Raw genomic sequence first — 18046 nt, 5'->3', positions numbered from 1 at the left:
AAATGTGGTGTCCAGATGCGGGCCGGTTCGGGGCCCAATTATGCTCCGGCCGGAGACGGCTCATGGGCCGACCTGACTTAGGTTTCTTTCCTAGTCGTCTTCGTTGCAGGAAAGCATGGACCGCTTTGATCCGATTTGGCTGTCCGAACCGGCTCATGGTCGGACTTGATATGGGTTTTATTTCCTATCGTCTGTAATTGTTGCGTGTCGCAGGAAAGCATGAACCGCTACGCTCTGGGTCGTCGCTTTCTTCTACGCCATCTTTCTTTGCTTCGTTCCGTCGCAGCTCGTCCTTCATCTCCTTCGACCCCGACTCCGACCGATGATCCTGCAACTTCATATCCTTCGCCCCCGACTCCGACCGATGCTCCTGCAGGATCACAGACACGCTCGGTCTCCGATCTCGACTCTTGGCAGATGGCGTCCGACCTCCGTTCCTGCAACCAAATGCTCTTAGACGTGGGTCGAACCCGAGGCGTCGATGAAGCCCGCGCTCTCTTCGACCGAATGCCCCGCCGAGACCTGGTCACCCACACCACCATGATCACCCTCTTCCTCAAGGACGGCCGCCTCCCGCAGGCCGAGGCGCTATTCCGGCTGCTGCCGCATCGGAACGTCGTCGTGGAATCGGCGATGATCGATGGGTACGCCAAAGCTGGGAGAGTCGACGAGGCGCTGCGGGTGTTCGACGCGATGGCGGCCCCGAATGTGGTGTCCTGGACGAGCTTGCTTTCTGGGTACTGTCTGGTTGGGCGGATAGAGGAAGCAAGACGGATCTTTGATCGGATGCCGGTGAGAAATGTGGTGTCTTGGACAGCGATGGTGTTGGGCTATGCTCGGAATGGGTCGCTGACGGATGCTCGCGAGCTCTTCGACCAGATGCCGGAGAAAAATGTCGTCTCTTGGACCGCCATGATCAAGGGTTACGTAGAACATGGTCGGATCACCGATGCCCGGGAGTTGTTCGACAGGATGCCGAATCGCAATCTGTACGCTTGGAACATAATGATCTCGGGTTATTTGGGCGACCATCGAGCGAGCGAAGCGATTCGTTTATTTCAGTCGATGCCTCACAGGAACGCGGTTTCTTGGACTATCATGGTGACCGGGCTTGCTCGAAATGGATTAACAGAGGAAGCACGGCAGTACTTCGAACAGATGCCAGCGCGGGATATTGCAGCGTGGAACGCGATGATCACTGCTTACGCTGACGAAGGTCTCATGAGCGACGCGAGGGGACTCTTCGATTCGATGCCCAAGAAAGACGTGGTGACATGGAACGCCATGATCGATGGGTATGCAAAGAAAGGCTGTCGAGATGAGGCCTGGAGGCTTTTCCTTCGCATGCTTCGCTTGCCAATGAAGCTAAACGAGGCTACTTTAACCAGCATCCTCGTCAACTGCGACAGCCATGTCGAAGTTCGCGAGATTCATGGACTGGCCTGTAGGTTTGGTTTTGGCTCGGACACTTCGTTGATGAATGCTCTGGTGAGCAGGTACTCCAGAACTGGTGACCTGACTTCAGCTCGGCATGCTTTCGATGGACTGGAAGCGAAGGATGTCATCTCATGGTCCTCGATGATACTAGCTTACTCGAACCATGGATGTGGTCATCATGCACTGCCGGTGTTCGCCCAAATGTTGAGACATGGAGCCAGGCCTGATGGGATCACTTTTCTTGGGGTGTTATCAGCTTGCGGCCATGCCGGCCTCGTGGAGAAGGGTAAGAAGATGTTTAGCTCGATGAACAGCGTGCTTGGATCGGAACCGACGGCGGAGCACTTCTCGTGCCTGGTGGACCTGCTCGGCCGAGCTGGGCGCATCCAGGAAGCGATGGCTACGGTGGCCGAGATGCCGGCGAGCGAGAGGGATGAGGCTGTGTTGGGAGCATTGTTAGGTGGATGCAAGCTACATGACAAGATAGAGGTGGCAAGCCATGTCGGTGAGGAGCTCATTGAGTTAGACCCATTGGGTTCCGGCGGTTATGCCCTCTTGGCCAATGTGTACGCACGGCACGGGAGGTGGCACGAAGTGGCACGCGTGAGGAAGAAGATGAAGGAGAGGAAGGTGAAGAAGGTGCCCGGTGTTAGCCAGATTGAAGTTGGCAAGAAGAATCATGTGTTCTTTGCGGGTGATCGGTCGCACCCTGAGGCGAGGGAAATTTACGAGATGCTGAGAGAGGAGCTTCTTCCACAAATGGAGGACATGGGCTGCTCGCAGGTGACTTCTGTGCTAACGTGACTTCTATGTCTGACCTCCCCCACGAATCAAGAACACCATGGACCATAAGCTTCTTGAGCAGATTGGTTGCACACCTCAATGAGTTCATGCCATGTTTCACAGAAGATGAATCATCGGGCAAAGAGAACCTTCTCCCAAAACCTAAAAGACCAGCCACCAGGTAACAACAGACTCTAAGATGACGATGCCTTGCATGTGTCCACAGTCATCTCTTTCTTCTCTGGAAGAGAATTGGAGCATCGAGATGCTTCCTCCTCTTGGACCATCATGATGTCTGGAGTTATTCGAGAACTCGACATCTGAGCGATTCCAAATCCCATAAAACATGATGAAGCATATGGGAGAAGCTTCAGATTGACAAGGACTTACGAAACAGATTGTTATGTGTTCGAAGGCATCTCTTATAGTCATTGGTTTGCACTCCTATTGGTCCTTTTTTTCCTCCACTTCAACAATTATGCAAGTATACATTATTCCTCTGGCACGGGCATGCTAAGAGCACCATCTTCTGTAGAAAGGTATGTACCAACTCTGTTTTCAGTTTCAGTAATTCTACTTCATCTTAGAAAAGTAAGATCTCAATGGCATATGAAGGCATGCAGCACACACACCTACACATCAATTGTGATATAAATATTTAGCACAAGGGTAATGCATGTAGAGACAATCGATGTATAGACAAACAGATGGTGAAATCTATGACCTTCAGATTAAAACAAAATTGCTGGTGGCATAGCCTATAGACTTCAAACTTCAAAGACAAATAAAAGTGGAATTACATGAAAGCAGATTGTGGACTGTAGCCAATCCTAACAAGTGAATGGCCTCAGCAGCTTAACTTCGGGACTTTTCGGTGACAATGAGTTGAATCATTTCACTCGTAGCAACCTTCTTTGGAGAATTAGCTGCTGCTCTCAAAACCAAAAATTCGGAAAACACCTGCAAGATCAATTTCTCAGTTATGTGCATGTCATTCAAGCATCCTTCTGCACTTTGGTGAAAAAGTGGCCCCATGATGGACCCAAGCACGTACGATCAGGACTAATGACCTACATTGCAGTCTCAAATAGAGAGTAACTTGATCATCCATTAAGATTATCAATAATAGTGGGAATGGAAATGATACCATATAATTTTACGGGAAACAAAGAATCTAACCGGAAGATAGATAGAAAGGCCTTATAGAACAGTACCATCGTCAGCCTGATATTTGTTCTTGTCATCTCCTGCATATGCCAGCAGGTTGTATTTTGGGTTCCACTCCACACTGTTCATCGGAGCCTTACATGGGATTTGATGAACTGATCGGCCACTTTGGACATTTGACTAATAAATATTGTGGAAAGAAACTAGTCAACTTATCGCTGCCAAAAATTCTATTATGATTTAATATTGTACAAGGTGAAAATATGAGGTTCTTGGAAATTACATACAATATCAACAAACAGATCTTCACTTGCTGAGGCAATGTATTCTCCTGTATAATTAAAGCTGATGGTTCTGACAGGCCATCTGGAATGTAGTCAAGATGAAAGTTACTTTAAAACATATCGCACAATGCAAAACAACAAGTATGATGATCTCCTGATTCAAGCATTTTGCTTATATGTATACATGTATTACCATTAAACATAATAACAAGGTGGCCCTGTTCCAGTCAGCTAATATATGTATGGTAGGATTACAAGGTAGATGCTTACTCAAGTTTTGTGAATGTCCTGATGCACAAAATATCTGAGACATTCCAAAGGCTGACGAGTGAATCTGCACTCCCTACAGCGAAGTATCTGCAATGTAGGAGCTCAAAAGTATTACCTTCAAAGTTCAGAAAGGTAGAAATAAGATCAACTAATGGTTTCCAGGATATAACTATATTTTGTGTGCCTGCCTTGGTCTTTTCCTCATTGTCTTGTGCTTCGCAACAAAAGAAAATTTCAGTATGGCAATCAAAGTTTGAATTTTGATTTTCAAAGATTTTATGAAAACAATTTCTGCTAGTTTACTAATGAACTTCACATCATGAAATAAACACTGGGAAGGAAATGACTATCTTTGCCAAAAGAATCTGTAATTCTCATGGAGCACGATAATTTTCCAGGAGGTGTTGACAACTAGTAACCTGCTCAAAAAAGCTGAATTTTCTCAATGAATTAGGTCATTTATGATTGGAAGAAAATGAAGGTACATTAAGACTCCTTTTTGAATTACTTTATGCCCTCTTAACACTGAAATGAACTTATTGCACAAATTGGAAAAAAAGAAAAGAAAATTCATTCGAATAATTAAAGTCATTAATATTACCTTCCAAGTGGATCAATTGCAATGCAATAGCAACCTGCAGTATGAGCCATCAGGGTGTGAAGCACCTTAAGGGATGGGTATGCCAGTACTTCAACAGTACCTACACAAACAAATATCAAATCAGTTTTTTCACGTCAGTCATACATGCAGGCTTTTCTTAAAGAACATGAAAACTGTTTATCTAATATTATATTTGTCTAAGCAGCAAACACAAAAAGGTTGATTGAGGTGATTCTAACCATTCCCAGTAGTAAGAAAAAATAGCTCTCCAGTTGTGTTCCAAGCTATCTCATTTACCTAATGTGCAGATCACATGACATTAAAGCAACATATTGTCATTAACTCTAAATAAAATTTTGGAAAAAACAACAAAAAATAAAGCCACTCCTTTTAGAAGCCACGTTGGTAGGATTCTAAGCCATCAAAAAAGAAACTATAGCAGCAACATTTTTAAGAACCAAAACATAAAAAAGAACAAAGCACTAAAAGAAGCAAGGTTCCTATGAACTAATCACACCTTAAAATACCACCTACTGAAATACATCTATCAATGTACTAATAGTCCCAAAAAGCACAATAAACTAACACAACGACATTACTATCCAGCATTGTGAAAAAAAAAAAAAAAAAAGACAGCACATGCAAGGCGAATAAGCAAAAGTTCACTTATGGAGTGAAATCCTTAAAATAAGCAATGTCTTCTAATAAATATGACCTCATAATTAAATTTGCGTCTGTGTATTGGCTTATATTTCCTGACGTCCAGTATTGTTAGCTCATCCTCCTGCAACAAAAGATATTACAGCAATTGTGACAAGTTAGCTTTTCTCATACTTCAGCCAAAAGAGAAGGCAGCCAGGATAAAGAAGAACATAAGTGTGGGATTGATCTTTAGTCTTGCTAAAGATTCTGTAATCCATATTAGATTAGACTTAAATTTAATTTTCAGAAGCATATCATATAGACCAACATAACCTTTCAATTGGACCTTGAAGGAAATAAGGCTCTGATGATCTAGATATACGTAACTAAATCAATAGAATCAGTTTGATAGTGAAAGACGTTAATGAAATAAGAATGTATAGATAACCCTCAAAGACCAAAAGAAAGAAGCTCTTGTGCATAAATGCCATCTGGTGTCAAACAATGAGAAGTAACACTAAAGACATAACAAGAACAAGATACTGATATGTATATGTTTCTATGTGAATAAAGCATTACAAACACAAAGGACTGAATCGGCTGATAGAGCTAAGTCATAGAAAATTGAATGTAAAAGAAGGGCAACATAGACTATATAATAATGCACATATTAACCATATTTACAATTACTTCTCCAGCTAGAAGAGAAAATAAGGGGGAAGGTCACAGTGTGACATTTTGGTTAGTCAGCATGTAGACAAGCGATTATAGCAAGCTTAGATACCCTCTTTTTTTTCTTTTCTTTTCTTTAGTACTAATTCTCAAATAAAAACCTAGATGACTTCCAAAGACCTTGCAGAAATCAGGTTTTCTCTACATACCTTATTTCCAACAGCTATGTGAGCCCCATCAGGTTTGTAAGTGATATTGATGTTTTCTCCACTAAGCTCAACATTTTGAGTGCATTTTCCACCTGGGGAAGACATTCAAATATGGAATTTGATGGTAAAATAGTAGAATTATGGAATTTGATGGTAGGGAAAAAAAATCCCACATTAAAAAACACTAAAAGTTGGTTTTAGCATGTAATAGTATTCTAATACAACTCATAAAGTCTTAACAACAAAAAACTTTGACCAACAAATTTCCAGGGATTATCATCTATAGATAGATCAACGTTTAACTTGGAGAAATAGGCACAATAAACCAAAAGCAACAATGAGATTGTGTGAGCTTATGCTTTTCCCCTTTTCTTCTATTTTTTACACATTGTTAATTAAGCAACCTGTTAAAGTGAAAGCTGTCAGAGAGGAACTTACTTCGGGCATCCCAAAAACGAACAGTCTTGTCCCCTGCTGCTGTTGCAACCACATCAGGATGCTTAGGATCCCAGCATAGCTGATCTACACTGTCTGTATGCCCTTTTAATTCAATATCTTTGACCTTGCCCTGCAATGGAACATGTAAATGCCACAAGAGAAACTGTATCTATGGAACATGTAAACACCCTGCAATGGTGTTTTGTCTTCTAAACTGCTTTGAACCACGAGGAAGAAATGTGCATCATTAAAGTGTTTAAGATATCCTACTTATACTTTTCATCGCTTAAAGCGGCAGACACAGAAGCCTAGGCACTGATCTTGGCACCTAGGACCTAGGGTAACTGTTTTTGTAGAAATTTCTTTAAAAGCCAAATGAACCATGAAACATATCCTTACAGAAGCCTGTGACCTCGTGATCCATTCAGGCAAACACAAATGAAGCATGGATTTGAAGCAAAGGCAGAAGCCTTCAACTGCTATGTATGAAATCAAAGGGCTATGGTCATGAAAAAGTAAGAGTAGAAACATCAATATCAAGTGGTGGTAGTCAGTAATGCTAGCTGTTTATATGGCCAAATGCAGATAGCAAGTCAGATCATCAATTTCATGAAGCCTAAAAAATCATTCCCTGAGCAACTTTTTCATAGCTCAACTTCCTTTTAACCAGATAAACATGTCAAAGACAGGGAAAAAAATGTAACAACAAAAAAAATAAAATTTCTCAATGAAATGTCCTTTCTTCTTCCCCCCCCCCCCCCCGCGTCAAAAGCGAAAAAGGAAAGCGAAACCAACAAGGAGGGAGCGGGATTACGTGGCCATGAGGATCGATGTTCCAAATACGAGCAGTGTGATCAACAGAACCGGAAGCAAGCTTCGTCCCCAGACAATTCCACGCCACCGAATGAACCTGGCATCAGATTAACAAACCATAAGGTAAGCTTCCAATGACCACAAAAAAGAAAACATCGTTAGGTTTTCCATGCATCCCAAACAAGAAAAGCGTAAAATTTCCTACATGGAATCAGCAAAAAACCCCAAACAAAGTTCTAGGGTTTACGCGCCACTCAATATGATCTAAAGAAAGAAGAAAAAGAAGAAGGCATCTAGGGTTTCCGCGCGTCCCAAACAAGACAAGCATAGTATTTTATACAGCACTCAATATGAATAACAGGAAAAGAAAGATCAAATCTTCTACGGAGGCACCTTCTTTTTGTGGCCTTGGTACTCTCTGGAGCACAGATTTTTGAAGCTGATGGCTCTCTCTTCCATTGCCGGCTCTCGTCCGAGCACTCACTACGAAGTTGATCCGATGGCGTTCGTTGCAAGGCGGCAGAGCTCATATAAATAGGGCATGGAAAAAAAAAAGTTTTTTTTCGGGTGAAAAAAAAATATGAATTCACCAAAAAAAAAAAAAAAGCAACTTATTTTGATAAATTTTGACCGAGCGTCCTAACTTTAAAAAAATATCACATAGCAACCCTTTATTATATAAAAATAATAACTTATTCTTATCTCCGTCGAACCTATCATCATTGTTGTCTTGCACCTCCGCTACGCTACCTCCACCACCTCCTCCCATCTATGTGCCTAACCTATCATCACTTTTGTGAACCCTACCGATATCTATCGAAGTTTTCTTACTCTCGAGTGGGGAATAATGGGATATGACGATGATGACCCCTGTCGTCCTTGCCTAAGAAAGAAATGGGTCTTTTTCGTCGTCACATAAGGAAAGAGCGAGCATGATGATGGTTCTTGTCGACTTTTTTCATCTTCACCCACGACCCTCGCATGCATGCAGAGGAGGGGCCAGCGATGTTATTATCGTTGACAAAAGCGATGAGTTTGACGAGACTAAAGGGAGAGGATGTAAAGGAGATGAGGTGAATTTGACGAGAGCTAAAATTTTTGAAGATTGAGCTGTAAGAAATTCTCAAAGATATGATTTTTCTAAAAATTCAGTAAAAAATATTTCCCTAGAAAATACTTTTTTTTTTTGTATTTCTCAATCCATACCCCTATTTTGTTTTTCTCCAAATAATACTTCTAATTAAAAAAAAAAACCTAAACAACCTTTCAAAAAAATTTCTTGGTATGTTATAGTGTTTTTGGTTTTTTACCTATTACAATATTTTGGCCACCACAACAAAAATATTATAAAGTATATTTAAAAATTATAAATGATCTAAATAGACTTTTAAACTTAACCAAACTAACTATAAGCCTAAAATATAGTGTGTAATTATCTATAAGCAGTGATAATCAAAGAGGCATGATATAATATTATTTATCATATTTTTTTATCAGGGACAATCTCAATACTATTCAATCGTGTGTTCGATCAAGTAATACCCAAACTCAAGAAAATAGCAACCATCTCATCTTAATCTAAGTCCTAATAGGACTACTATAGCTAACTTATTTCGGTGACAACCTTCTTCATCATGTTTAATAGTCCAAAACTTCATCCCAAAACTTCATCTAGCTATTATGATAAATTCTCAATGCCTATTGTTTGCTTTCTAAATCTCAGATGGAGGTTCCAACAGCAAAGAGAGAATGATAAGAACAAAGATCAACAATGATCGTAAGCTACTAAGAGCACCTATGTATTGTCCAAAAGTAATCTACATTTTCACATGATCATAACTTTTCTTTCGCATTTATATTTCTATTGTTTCAAGTCTCGTAGTTATAACTTTAACTTTATAAATAATGAAAGTTATTTTCTTTGGACTTTATGCTTGGGTTTTCTATAATAATTCTCTTTGAACTCGAACTCCATATAAATCATTTTTCAGTCATATTTATAGTGTTTTCATTTCATTACATCAATAAAATACTATAAATACTATTAAAAAAATATATAAACAAGCCAAATAAAAATATTATAATAGCTGAAAGTAAATAAAAAATGAGAGGAAAAATTTGACGAGAAAACTACTAAGAGAGTATCTTTTGGAAATTACCTAATATATGAATATTTTCTTGAAAAATCACAAAATATTTTTTTTTGAAACTTGTTATTCATAATCTCATTTTTACTATTTGTGCTATTGGCAACCTCTATAAAAACAACAAAATATATATTTTATTATTCATAATTCTTTAATTACTAATCATATCTTTATTCTCGTAACTTTTTTATTTCATCCATAATCCCTCGATAGAGTCAACGTCGTTTCTCGTCACTCCATTATTCGATATTGCTAGTCATTCATAATTATGAAAAGAATATGAGGATATTTATATTTTTTCGCGTCACCTCTAAACACTAGTAATTAAGAGAAAAAGAAAAGAAAAGAAATACAAATATGACCGTAATATTTATGCTCATATGCATACGAGTATCTTAGAAATAATAATAATAAATTATTATTCTCTTTTTTGAGCGCCGCCCATCTACGATTGATAGATCATCGCGAAAGATGAACGGACGATCAGCTCAAAGTGGCATAAGAAGGATATGAATCGAATGCACATCACATTTGAACCCTTATCTCGTGTTTATTAACCGTATAATTGTTCGTATTTATGGGGTGTAACTGTCGCCGGTCGCTTCTTATTCCCATATAAATACCGCTCTCCCTTTCTTTAGTTCTTTCTTTCTTTCTCCGTCACCTCTCTCTCTCTCTCTCCGCCTCCCCGCAACACAACCATAAAAGTAAGGCAGCTCCTTAATTAGGGTCTCGCGATCTCGCCGTAATCTGCCGCCCGATCGCTGCACACAGCGGGAATCCGGCTCCGATCTTGCCGGGACCATGGCTTCCGGAAGATACATGGCCTATTCCCCGTCCCCTTCCGCCCCGCACTCCCCTCACATCTCTGGCATGCGCTCTGCCGGCAGCGCCCTCGCCGAGCAGGAGAAGTAGAGTTCCCGCTCTTCCTGAAACCCTCCTTGTCCAGAATCAAAGAAAATATTTGATCTTTCTGCTTTTTCTGCTTCGCGATCGATTTTTCTTTTCTCTTTCTTTTAATTTCTCTGAAAATCTTTTAGTAGAACCGGTGATCTCACTCTCATCTGCGTTCGTGCTGGATCTCTGGGAGATTCCATTGAAGTCTGGATATTTCTGTGATCCAGGCAAGCTGATTCCTGATTTAAAAGGAAATATCTTTCTTGTTCCGATTTTGATCGGTGGGTTTTCCCATTCTATGGTCTGATAGCATTTTGTAGCAAGAGCTCCTTCTTTTGGTATGTTCTTGAATGACTGAGCTTTTGAACAGTCCATCGACGCGAGGCCTGATTTTTAGAATTTGTAGTGCTGGTTGTGCTTGTTTGATTCTTTTTTTGTCGAAGATCGGTTACTTCTGGTTGTGAATATTAAGCCAGGAAACGTGTATATTTGTGCCTCCGTTGGTTGTTGGGGATTTCATGTGTTTTAATTATTTGACAAACATCCTGCATAAAGTTCTCAAACAAGCATCACTTGCCAGGTACCTAGCGGAGTTGCTAGCAGAGCGTCAGAAGCTCAGTCCATTTGTGCCAGTGCTGCCTCACAGCTATCGCTTGCTTAACCAGGGTGGGTTTCTGGTTTCCTGAATAACGTTATATCTTTCTGAACCTGCTTTGCAATGAACCAAAATGCATTATATTTGTTAATTCTGATATGCATGGGATGTGTACTCTTTACTATTGCTTCCTGATGTACTGTTTTTGCTTCTTAACATAGTTTTGTATGCTATTTTCAGTCTTCCTGTATTAGATTTGGTTACACACTTTTCCCCCTTCCAATATTCATACAAAAATAGCATGCGCCTATGTGCAAATGTCATCAAAAGCCTTCAGAACATTTTGCATCAGAATATAAAATATAAATTGTTGAAGATATGTTTAGTTTCTCAGTGATCGTTACTGATATTGCTGACATTGCACTTGCCTTTTCAGAGAAACGAAGATAGAATGAATGGATGATCAAACTTTTGGTGTGTCTCTGAATGAATATTGACATGGTCAATTTTGGATGTTTGGAATATTTGCGAATAAATTTGTACTCATGATCAAAGACAGAATCAGTTGATGTCCTTGCGCTTTAAGATAGAAACGATCCTGGTGAGAATTTAAAAAGGAAATTGAATTATGATGTTTTAGTGATTTCAAATTTATGCCTTCCAGCATTATATCAGATGAACCACTAGGATATGATCTACCCTAGGATATACAATAATATAAGGTTAATTTGCATATCTTTTGTAAGTTGATTTAGGCAGGTGCAAGAAAGGAGCTGCTTGAATAGTTTGACAAACTGGAAATCGAGGTGCGATTAGAAGTGCATTTGATAATCCTCGAGGAATCTAATGAGAATTTGTGCAAACTACCTAAGTCAGAGTTATATTATGTCAAAATATTCCTTTATCTACAACCAGACTAGCCTGGTTGTTGAGCTTTAACAAGTATTGTTGTTCCAGTGGAGCATTCTGTGCCATTCGGTGGCAGGCACAGTATGTGCCATCAGAATCATCTGTCATTTGTTGAGCATGTTGGGGCCAAAAAAGCAGAGAGAGAGAGAGGGTAAAATTCACTTTCTTTGGCTTCAAATAAGGGCTAGAAACCAGAAGCTAGAACCAGTTCCATTGTGACAGCTGATAGGAAGAGCAGAGAGAGAGAGAGAGAGAGGAACTCAAGCGAGGAAGAATATTTGGCCTTCAGGATTTCGTGGTGAGTTGCTAGGTAATCTATTCACTCCCTTTTTGGCTGCATTCAAGATGCCCTTGATAGGATATTTCTATATTTGCCCTCCCTGACCCTGCGGTGCCTGTAGCGTCATGCGTTGAACTGTAACTACCTGTTAACAACAATAGAAAGAGACTTATTTTGATAAGTCAGTCCTCCACTCCTCCTACTGTCTTAAACCAAATTTGGACTTGATGCTTTTTCATCGGAAATTGATTTATTGAACTTTTTAATTTGTGTGGAACTGAATTTCTGCGTGAAAATACTGCAAACATGTCAAATGAAGATTTTTTCCTTGTGTAGCGAGTTACCGAGTTTCATACATGCATGACCCTGCATGTGCACACACAAAATGAGTTACTGCTCAATAATTTATTAGCACACAAAAAGAGTACCACTTGCTGATCTAGTGTTGAAAAGGTTTGTTGCCATGAAAATAGGTCAGTGACCTGAAATATTCCATGCACAATGTAGTTGAGATATGTAGACTTTTGGCTGACAGTGAGAGCCTTAAAGTTTTCTTGTGCCCAATATGACAACCAGGCAAGATTGATGACTATCAGATAGCTGCACAATGTAGTTGAGATATGTATTAGCTCTTCTTTTTTGTTCTGTACTTCATAGTAAGTTGGATAGATAGATTTTCATTTTGGAAGTAACGAAAGCTCTGCCAATTGCCAGTACTCTATATTCTTTGCATACAATGTTCTTTTGATTGCTTTCTTATTGGACCACAATAAGCTAGTTCTGGTTTTTCCTGGTTTTATTTGTATATTACAAAATTTGATATTTGGACTAATATGGTTGTGGTACCAATCGTTTAACCTGTGCCTGTTCATTTACTTCTGACTAATTTAGTTAACAAAAGCTAACTGGTAATTCTTGTCCTTGAAATTGGAATTGTGGAGCAGAAATTTTGCGTATAACCACACTGTTGGAGAATGCATCTCTTTTAGATCAAACTGGGCTTGAACATGGTAGCCCACTAATTACTGGAGGAGTATTTTCGAATGGAGGTGCTGCTGATATGAATGGCTGGGCATCAACATTTCAATCTGAAGTACGATTACTAACCATTAACATGACTTCTTTTATATCTAGTATATTGCTGCTCACCAAAAGTGTACATATTTTGATGCAACGGATGGCTAACATGAATTAGTTGTCCTGAATGAGTGCATCCTTTGTGTGCTGTTTACATTTGATGTCATTTAAAACGTTCCAGTTGTATTCTTGCACTATTCGACATAGTTGTCTACATCCCATTTGAGTCTAAAATTGTCCTGGATTTTAGCTTACTGACTAGTATTATTGATTGCTTGAAAGCATTAGCATCTTAAAAAGAAGGCTGAACCCCCAGTTCAATTTATTTTATTTGTCCTAATTGCATAGGGATGTTAGGTAATTCAGATATAGATACCAGCAAAGAAATATTTCCTTCTTTTTCCGGTGATCTGTTGTTGCATTAGCTTACCCAATCAATTCCTTGCCATAATCCTGCATTTGTTAGATAATGCAGGTATTCTAGTATCTGCTGCTTATCTTTTAATAGTAGACCTTTGTTTTCAGCTTCAATTTGTTGCACCCGCAACATTGTATGTAAGAGATGCATATTTATTTATTAGCTTGCATGTGAACTTGAGATTTCTTCCTGTTGTCTACAGAATGCCCGGTTGTTTCTTTCTCATAGCATCAGAATATTCTCTGCTAATTACGTCATGAAGCTAGAATGTGTTTACATGCGCTCAAAATGGTACCGGCTTCAATTTGTTGCATCTGTAACATTGTGAAATAGGCATTTTTGTTTACTAGTTTGCATGTGAGCTTGAGATTTCTTCCCCTTGTCTGTAGAATGCCCTGTTGTTGCTTTCTCAGAGCACTGGAATATTCTCTGCTAATGTTCTTATTACTTCTACTTCATGAAGCTGATATGCATTATATGTGCCCATATTATGATGTTGTTCAATACTATCTATTGTCAATTAGTGGATTTCATTTGTTGTGGTATTTGCCTGTATCCTGCAGAGATTGGGAATATTACAGCCTTCATCAGGGAACGGATGGGTTGTTCCCCCAGGCAGCTCCTCGGGTCTTCTCGTGAAGAAAACAATTAGAGTGGATATACCAGTGGACCACTACCCTAATGTTCGTCACAACCAATTTTCTCTCCTTAATTGTATTTTGGAAGGCATTTGTTGTGGGATTTACTTTTTAATGATTGAACAGTACAACTTTGTTGGTCGGCTCCTTGGTCCTAGAGGAAACTCTCTCAAACGAATTGAAGCAACTACTGGTTGTCGTGTCCTAATTAGGGGGCGGGGCAGCATTAAAGATCCTACTCGTGTAAGAATCACTTTTCAGCTGTTACTTTATGTTTTACATGCATGCATGGCATTGTGATTATGAACCTACAGAACTACAATATCAGAGGCTGCAAGCCATTGCCATGTTGCAACTGTAGGCAAGTTAGTTGCAACACTTTCTACATACAGCTAGATGTTTTTACATTTACCTGAAAATTCATGATAACCCCAAGTAATATTAAAGTGGATGAACCATATTTCATCAATCTTTCTTCAGTTAAAGGGATATTGATGTGCTTTAGGATTTTTCCATTTCAGATTTAAGCACCATATATTACCAAATGAGATTTAAGTTCAACAATCTTTCTTCACTGGTACCAGTGCATGTCACAAGCATATTATATATACAACCATGGAGTATACTCAGTATTCCATAGATGTGGCACATGGTACCTTAACTTTTCAGGTTTTTCTGGGACAAGAAAAACTTGGATGATTCTTTTGATAATTTTGGCATCATATAAGATAGAAGCATTTGTAAAAAGCCTCACATGTTATCCTTCTATCTCTCTCTCTTTTTGAACATTTCCCATGAGAGTTGCTCTTGGTTCGCTCATGTACAATATTAATTTCCTGAGTCAGAGCTTGGATATTATTATTTTACAAGTCTCTTCTGCTTGAAAATAAAGGTTTAGTTGATCATGGGAACTTGCTACCACATTTATGGGGTAGATGGAATACAAGACCATGTGTGGATTGTCCTTGTTAGAATTTTGTGCTTGGTAGAATCGCCTCAAAAGTTTATTAAGATGTGATGGAAGTTCTTCACGTGCGTCTGTATCAGTTTAGTCTGCATGGTCAGAGGTGCACAAATCTAGTAATTTTTTGTAATTTCCTAGTCCCTTTTATGATTTTGGATCTTCCTTGACTTTTTCTGCAGGATTAGATGCAACATTTATCATTATGTATTTGTAGGTGTAATGATTGCTTTGACAAGACATCTCCTTATGACCTTCTGTTGCTTAGTTATACATGCAGTACATCCAATATTAGCATTTTGTAGCCTGTTCAATCTTTGGTTTCTTTAAAGGAGCCTGTTGTAGCAGCAAATGATGTTTAGGGTGCAAAATCAGGAGAGTGCTTCATGGGAGATCATGTTTCTGATGGATGATAGTTTCTTGTCCTAACTATAAGACTAGAAGAATCTACCAAGAACCTGAAAGGATGATTGGACCTCTCTGTTTAGGAGGTTCTTTGTGTGTGATCTAGGCTTTTGTCTTTAGTAATACTGATAAGGAACTGCAAGGGTCATATTTCTTGTACATGCTGTTACTTTTCACAAGATTATCATCCTGATAATTTTTTCCCCTCCTATATATTTACTGTTGCATAATCCCATGGCTCATTTATCCAAGTTGGTTTGCATCTAAAATGAGAATCCCAAGAAGCCTAGGGTAAATATCTTAGAAATGAAGCAAAACCTTGATTTTTGTATTTCTATCTACTACTCATAAAACAAATATCGATGATGTAGAATTAACAACCATAATGGTTGTACTTTTCAACCTTTTGGCTTCTTTCCTGTGCTGGGTCAGACCTGATTAGAAACCTTGTTTAAGCTGTGGCTCAGCAGGCTGCATCAAGGGAGATAACAAGGCACAGCACATACTCACATGTACAATTCTTGATACTTAATTTGTTCTCTTGATGTTTCTTTTAATATTTAACCTGTGTTATTTCTTTTTCTTTGAGATCTGTTTCTTAGTATGTTACATGACCGGGCTTTTGTGATATTTATGAAAACTGAAATTACATGAATGTTTGCATCCAATGTCATAATAGTCACTGAAGCTACATTTTCTATTGTATTTCATAGGAGGAGATGATGAGGGGAAAGCCAGGATATGAACATCTGAATGAGCCCCTTCACATTCTTGTAGAAGCAGACTTGCCAGTTGAAATTGTTGATGCTCGCATAATGCAAGCCCGTGAGATACTCGAAGATATGCTTAAGCCTGTGGTATTGTTCTACTCTCGAGCATGGAGTTTAATGCTGTTAATGTTCTGCAAATAATGATAGTGTTTCATTTTCCTGCTCTGCCAGATACAATTACTGGTAGCTATGTAAGATTGTTCCCCATTTCTTATGCAGGATGAGTCCGTGGATTTCTTTAAGAAGCAGCAGCTACGAGAGCTTGCAATGCTCAATGGCACCCTCCGTGACGATGGCTCTCACACATCAGGGTCCGTTTCCCCTTTCCATAACAGCCTTGGCATGAAGAGAGCCAAGACCAGGGGGTGAACTGAGATTGTCATTCAGCTGTGCCTGCAATTGACGACCATCTTTCTCCAGACATTACGGCCAATTCTCCTTGAAAGATTGATCAAACGTTATGTCCCAGTTAGTGTCAGCTTAATGCGACTAACACGTGCCTCTGACTATGGTTGTCTGAATGTGTCTTTCTGCAGCAGGGGGAAACGGTTCTGGTATTTGCTTATATATGTGCCCTACTCAGGAATATAAATGTACTTTAAGCTTGATTTCAGTTTTGTGTGATTAGATTACAGTCAGTTTTGATAACAGTGTGGGGGTGTGTAGAAAAATCAGTCAGGTCTGTGTATAAATAGTGAGTTGATATTCCCCATTAGAAGATCTTTGTAGGAGTGTGGTGGGCTATATGAATTCTTAAAAGTGTTATGCTCCTGTATTTTGCTTGTCAATGCTAGTGCATTTGTATTAACCTTGTGTTTATGTTAATCCTGCTATAGAACCATAACCTCTCCATGTCATTGTTGCTATTTTGACATTCCTGATTATTATAATATTGCATATTTTGGAAGCTAAACTGTGTTAAATACTGATCATGGATTGTTAGTGTCATTTTGAATGGAGATTGATCACGATCATCCATTGGACTTGAGAATCAATCAGCAGAGCAGGCTTGGTTACTTGTGAACTGTTGCAAATGACACCTTGTTTAGAGAGATAACCTGCCTTCTCCAAAACTCCTCAAATAATTAAAATAAATATAAAAAATGTATCACCTTGTTTAGAGAGATTATTTTGGTGATATGACCTTAACCTTTAAAGGTACAATTTTATTGTTATGCTAATATCTGTCTTCAATTAAAACAAGGGTGAATTTTTTAAAAAAAATTAAGTGTTTTTTATTTTATTTGGCAATGCGTCTCCTTTTTGTTTTAATTTTTGTGTATTTTTTTTCCTAGAAGATGAGATTATCCTTTAATCTTGTTGTGGTTATGTTTGTCTCATCGTCATCGTATTATTTTGCTCTATCATTATAATATTCCCATAGGCCTCTCTCTCTTAACTTTAATTGTATGGGCGTCACGAATGGCGACGAGGGGTTAACTTTGCATTGTCGATTTCGACCTCGTCGTGCACCTATGCTCACCTATGCTCTATGGTGCCTAGACGGGTTCGTGCAAACGATGCTTGGTGCGAATGACACTCGGCACGGTGGGCCGAGCGAGAGAGAAGAGAGGGGAAGCTCTACCATGGTTATCTCTTTCTCTTTTGCTTGGAGGGCCGAGCGAGAGAGAAG

At 39.3% G+C, this 18046-nt stretch overlaps 3 protein-coding genes across 3 annotated transcripts; 2 read left to right on the top strand and 1 right to left on the bottom strand.

Moving 5' to 3' along the window:
• The first annotated feature begins 219 nt into the window (after positions 1 to 219).
• Positions 220 to 2665, top strand: LOC135678372 (pentatricopeptide repeat-containing protein At2g35030, mitochondrial-like). The gene has a single exon (XM_065191099.1). It carries the CDS (start codon positions 220 to 222, stop codon positions 2239 to 2241), a length of 2022 nt encoding a protein of 673 aa, XP_065047171.1. The 3' UTR covers positions 2242 to 2665.
• A 158-nt stretch (positions 2666 to 2823) lies between these two features.
• On the bottom strand, positions 2824 to 7865 carry LOC135678373 (THO complex subunit 3-like). Its single transcript, XM_065191100.1, has 11 exons — positions 7710 to 7865; positions 7318 to 7413; positions 6504 to 6633; positions 6066 to 6157; positions 5258 to 5326; positions 4782 to 4839; positions 4543 to 4642; positions 3942 to 4028; positions 3675 to 3753; positions 3435 to 3567; positions 2824 to 3180 (listed from the first exon to the last, which is right to left on the bottom strand). Exons 1-11 carry the CDS (start codon positions 7773 to 7775, stop codon positions 3143 to 3145), a joined length of 948 nt encoding a protein of 315 aa, XP_065047172.1. The 5' UTR covers positions 7776 to 7865; the 3' UTR covers positions 2824 to 3142.
• Positions 7866 to 10114: 2249 nt separating this feature from the next.
• Positions 10115 to 17221, top strand: LOC135678370 (KH domain-containing protein At5g56140-like). The gene is made up of 7 exons (XM_065191091.1): positions 10115 to 10374; positions 10941 to 11026; positions 13089 to 13237; positions 14203 to 14322; positions 14404 to 14520; positions 16357 to 16500; positions 16633 to 17221. The coding sequence occupies exons 1-7, from the start codon at positions 10268 to 10270 to the stop codon at positions 16780 to 16782; spliced, it is 873 nt and encodes a 290-aa protein (XP_065047163.1). The 5' UTR covers positions 10115 to 10267; the 3' UTR covers positions 16783 to 17221.
• Positions 17222 to 18046: the final 825 nt, after the last annotated feature.

The sequence above is a fragment of the Musa acuminata genome, chromosome BXJ1-7 (genome assembly GCF_036884655.1).
Source record: "Musa acuminata AAA Group cultivar baxijiao chromosome BXJ1-7, Cavendish_Baxijiao_AAA, whole genome shotgun sequence".
NCBI classification, from domain to species: Eukaryota; Viridiplantae; Streptophyta; class Magnoliopsida; order Zingiberales; family Musaceae; genus Musa; species Musa acuminata.
Note: the sequence above shows the minus strand (reverse complement) of the source record. Positions and strands in the feature narration are given on the sequence as shown.

What these genes read in the sequence shown, in the direction of transcription:
- LOC135678372 (XM_065191099.1), top strand. Translation starts at nt 220, where the DNA reads ATGAACCGCTACGCTCTGGGTCGTCGCTTTCTTCTACGCCATCTTTCT.
- LOC135678373 (XM_065191100.1), bottom strand. Translation starts at nt 7,775, where the DNA reads ATGGAAGAGAGAGCCATCAGCTTCAAAAATCTGTGCTCCAGAGAGTAC. An exon ending in ACATCGATCCTCATGGCCAC is followed by an intron (nt 6,634 to 7,317) that starts GTAATCCCGCTC and finishes GTTCCATTGCAG; the next exon opens with GGCAAGGTCAAAGATATTGA. An exon ending in GCAATTGATCCACTTGGAAG is followed by an intron (nt 4,029 to 4,542) that starts GTAATATTAATG and finishes CCTACATTGCAG; the next exon opens with ATACTTCGCTGTAGGGAGTG.
- LOC135678370 (XM_065191091.1), top strand. Translation starts at nt 10,268, where the DNA reads ATGGCTTCCGGAAGATACATGGCCTATTCCCCGTCCCCTTCCGCCCCG. An exon ending in GCCCTCGCCGAGCAGGAGAA is followed by an intron (nt 10,375 to 10,940) that starts GTAGAGTTCCCG and finishes ATCACTTGCCAG; the next exon opens with GTACCTAGCGGAGTTGCTAG. An exon ending in CAGTGGACCACTACCCTAAT is followed by an intron (nt 14,323 to 14,403) that starts GTTCGTCACAAC and finishes ATGATTGAACAG; the next exon opens with TACAACTTTGTTGGTCGGCT.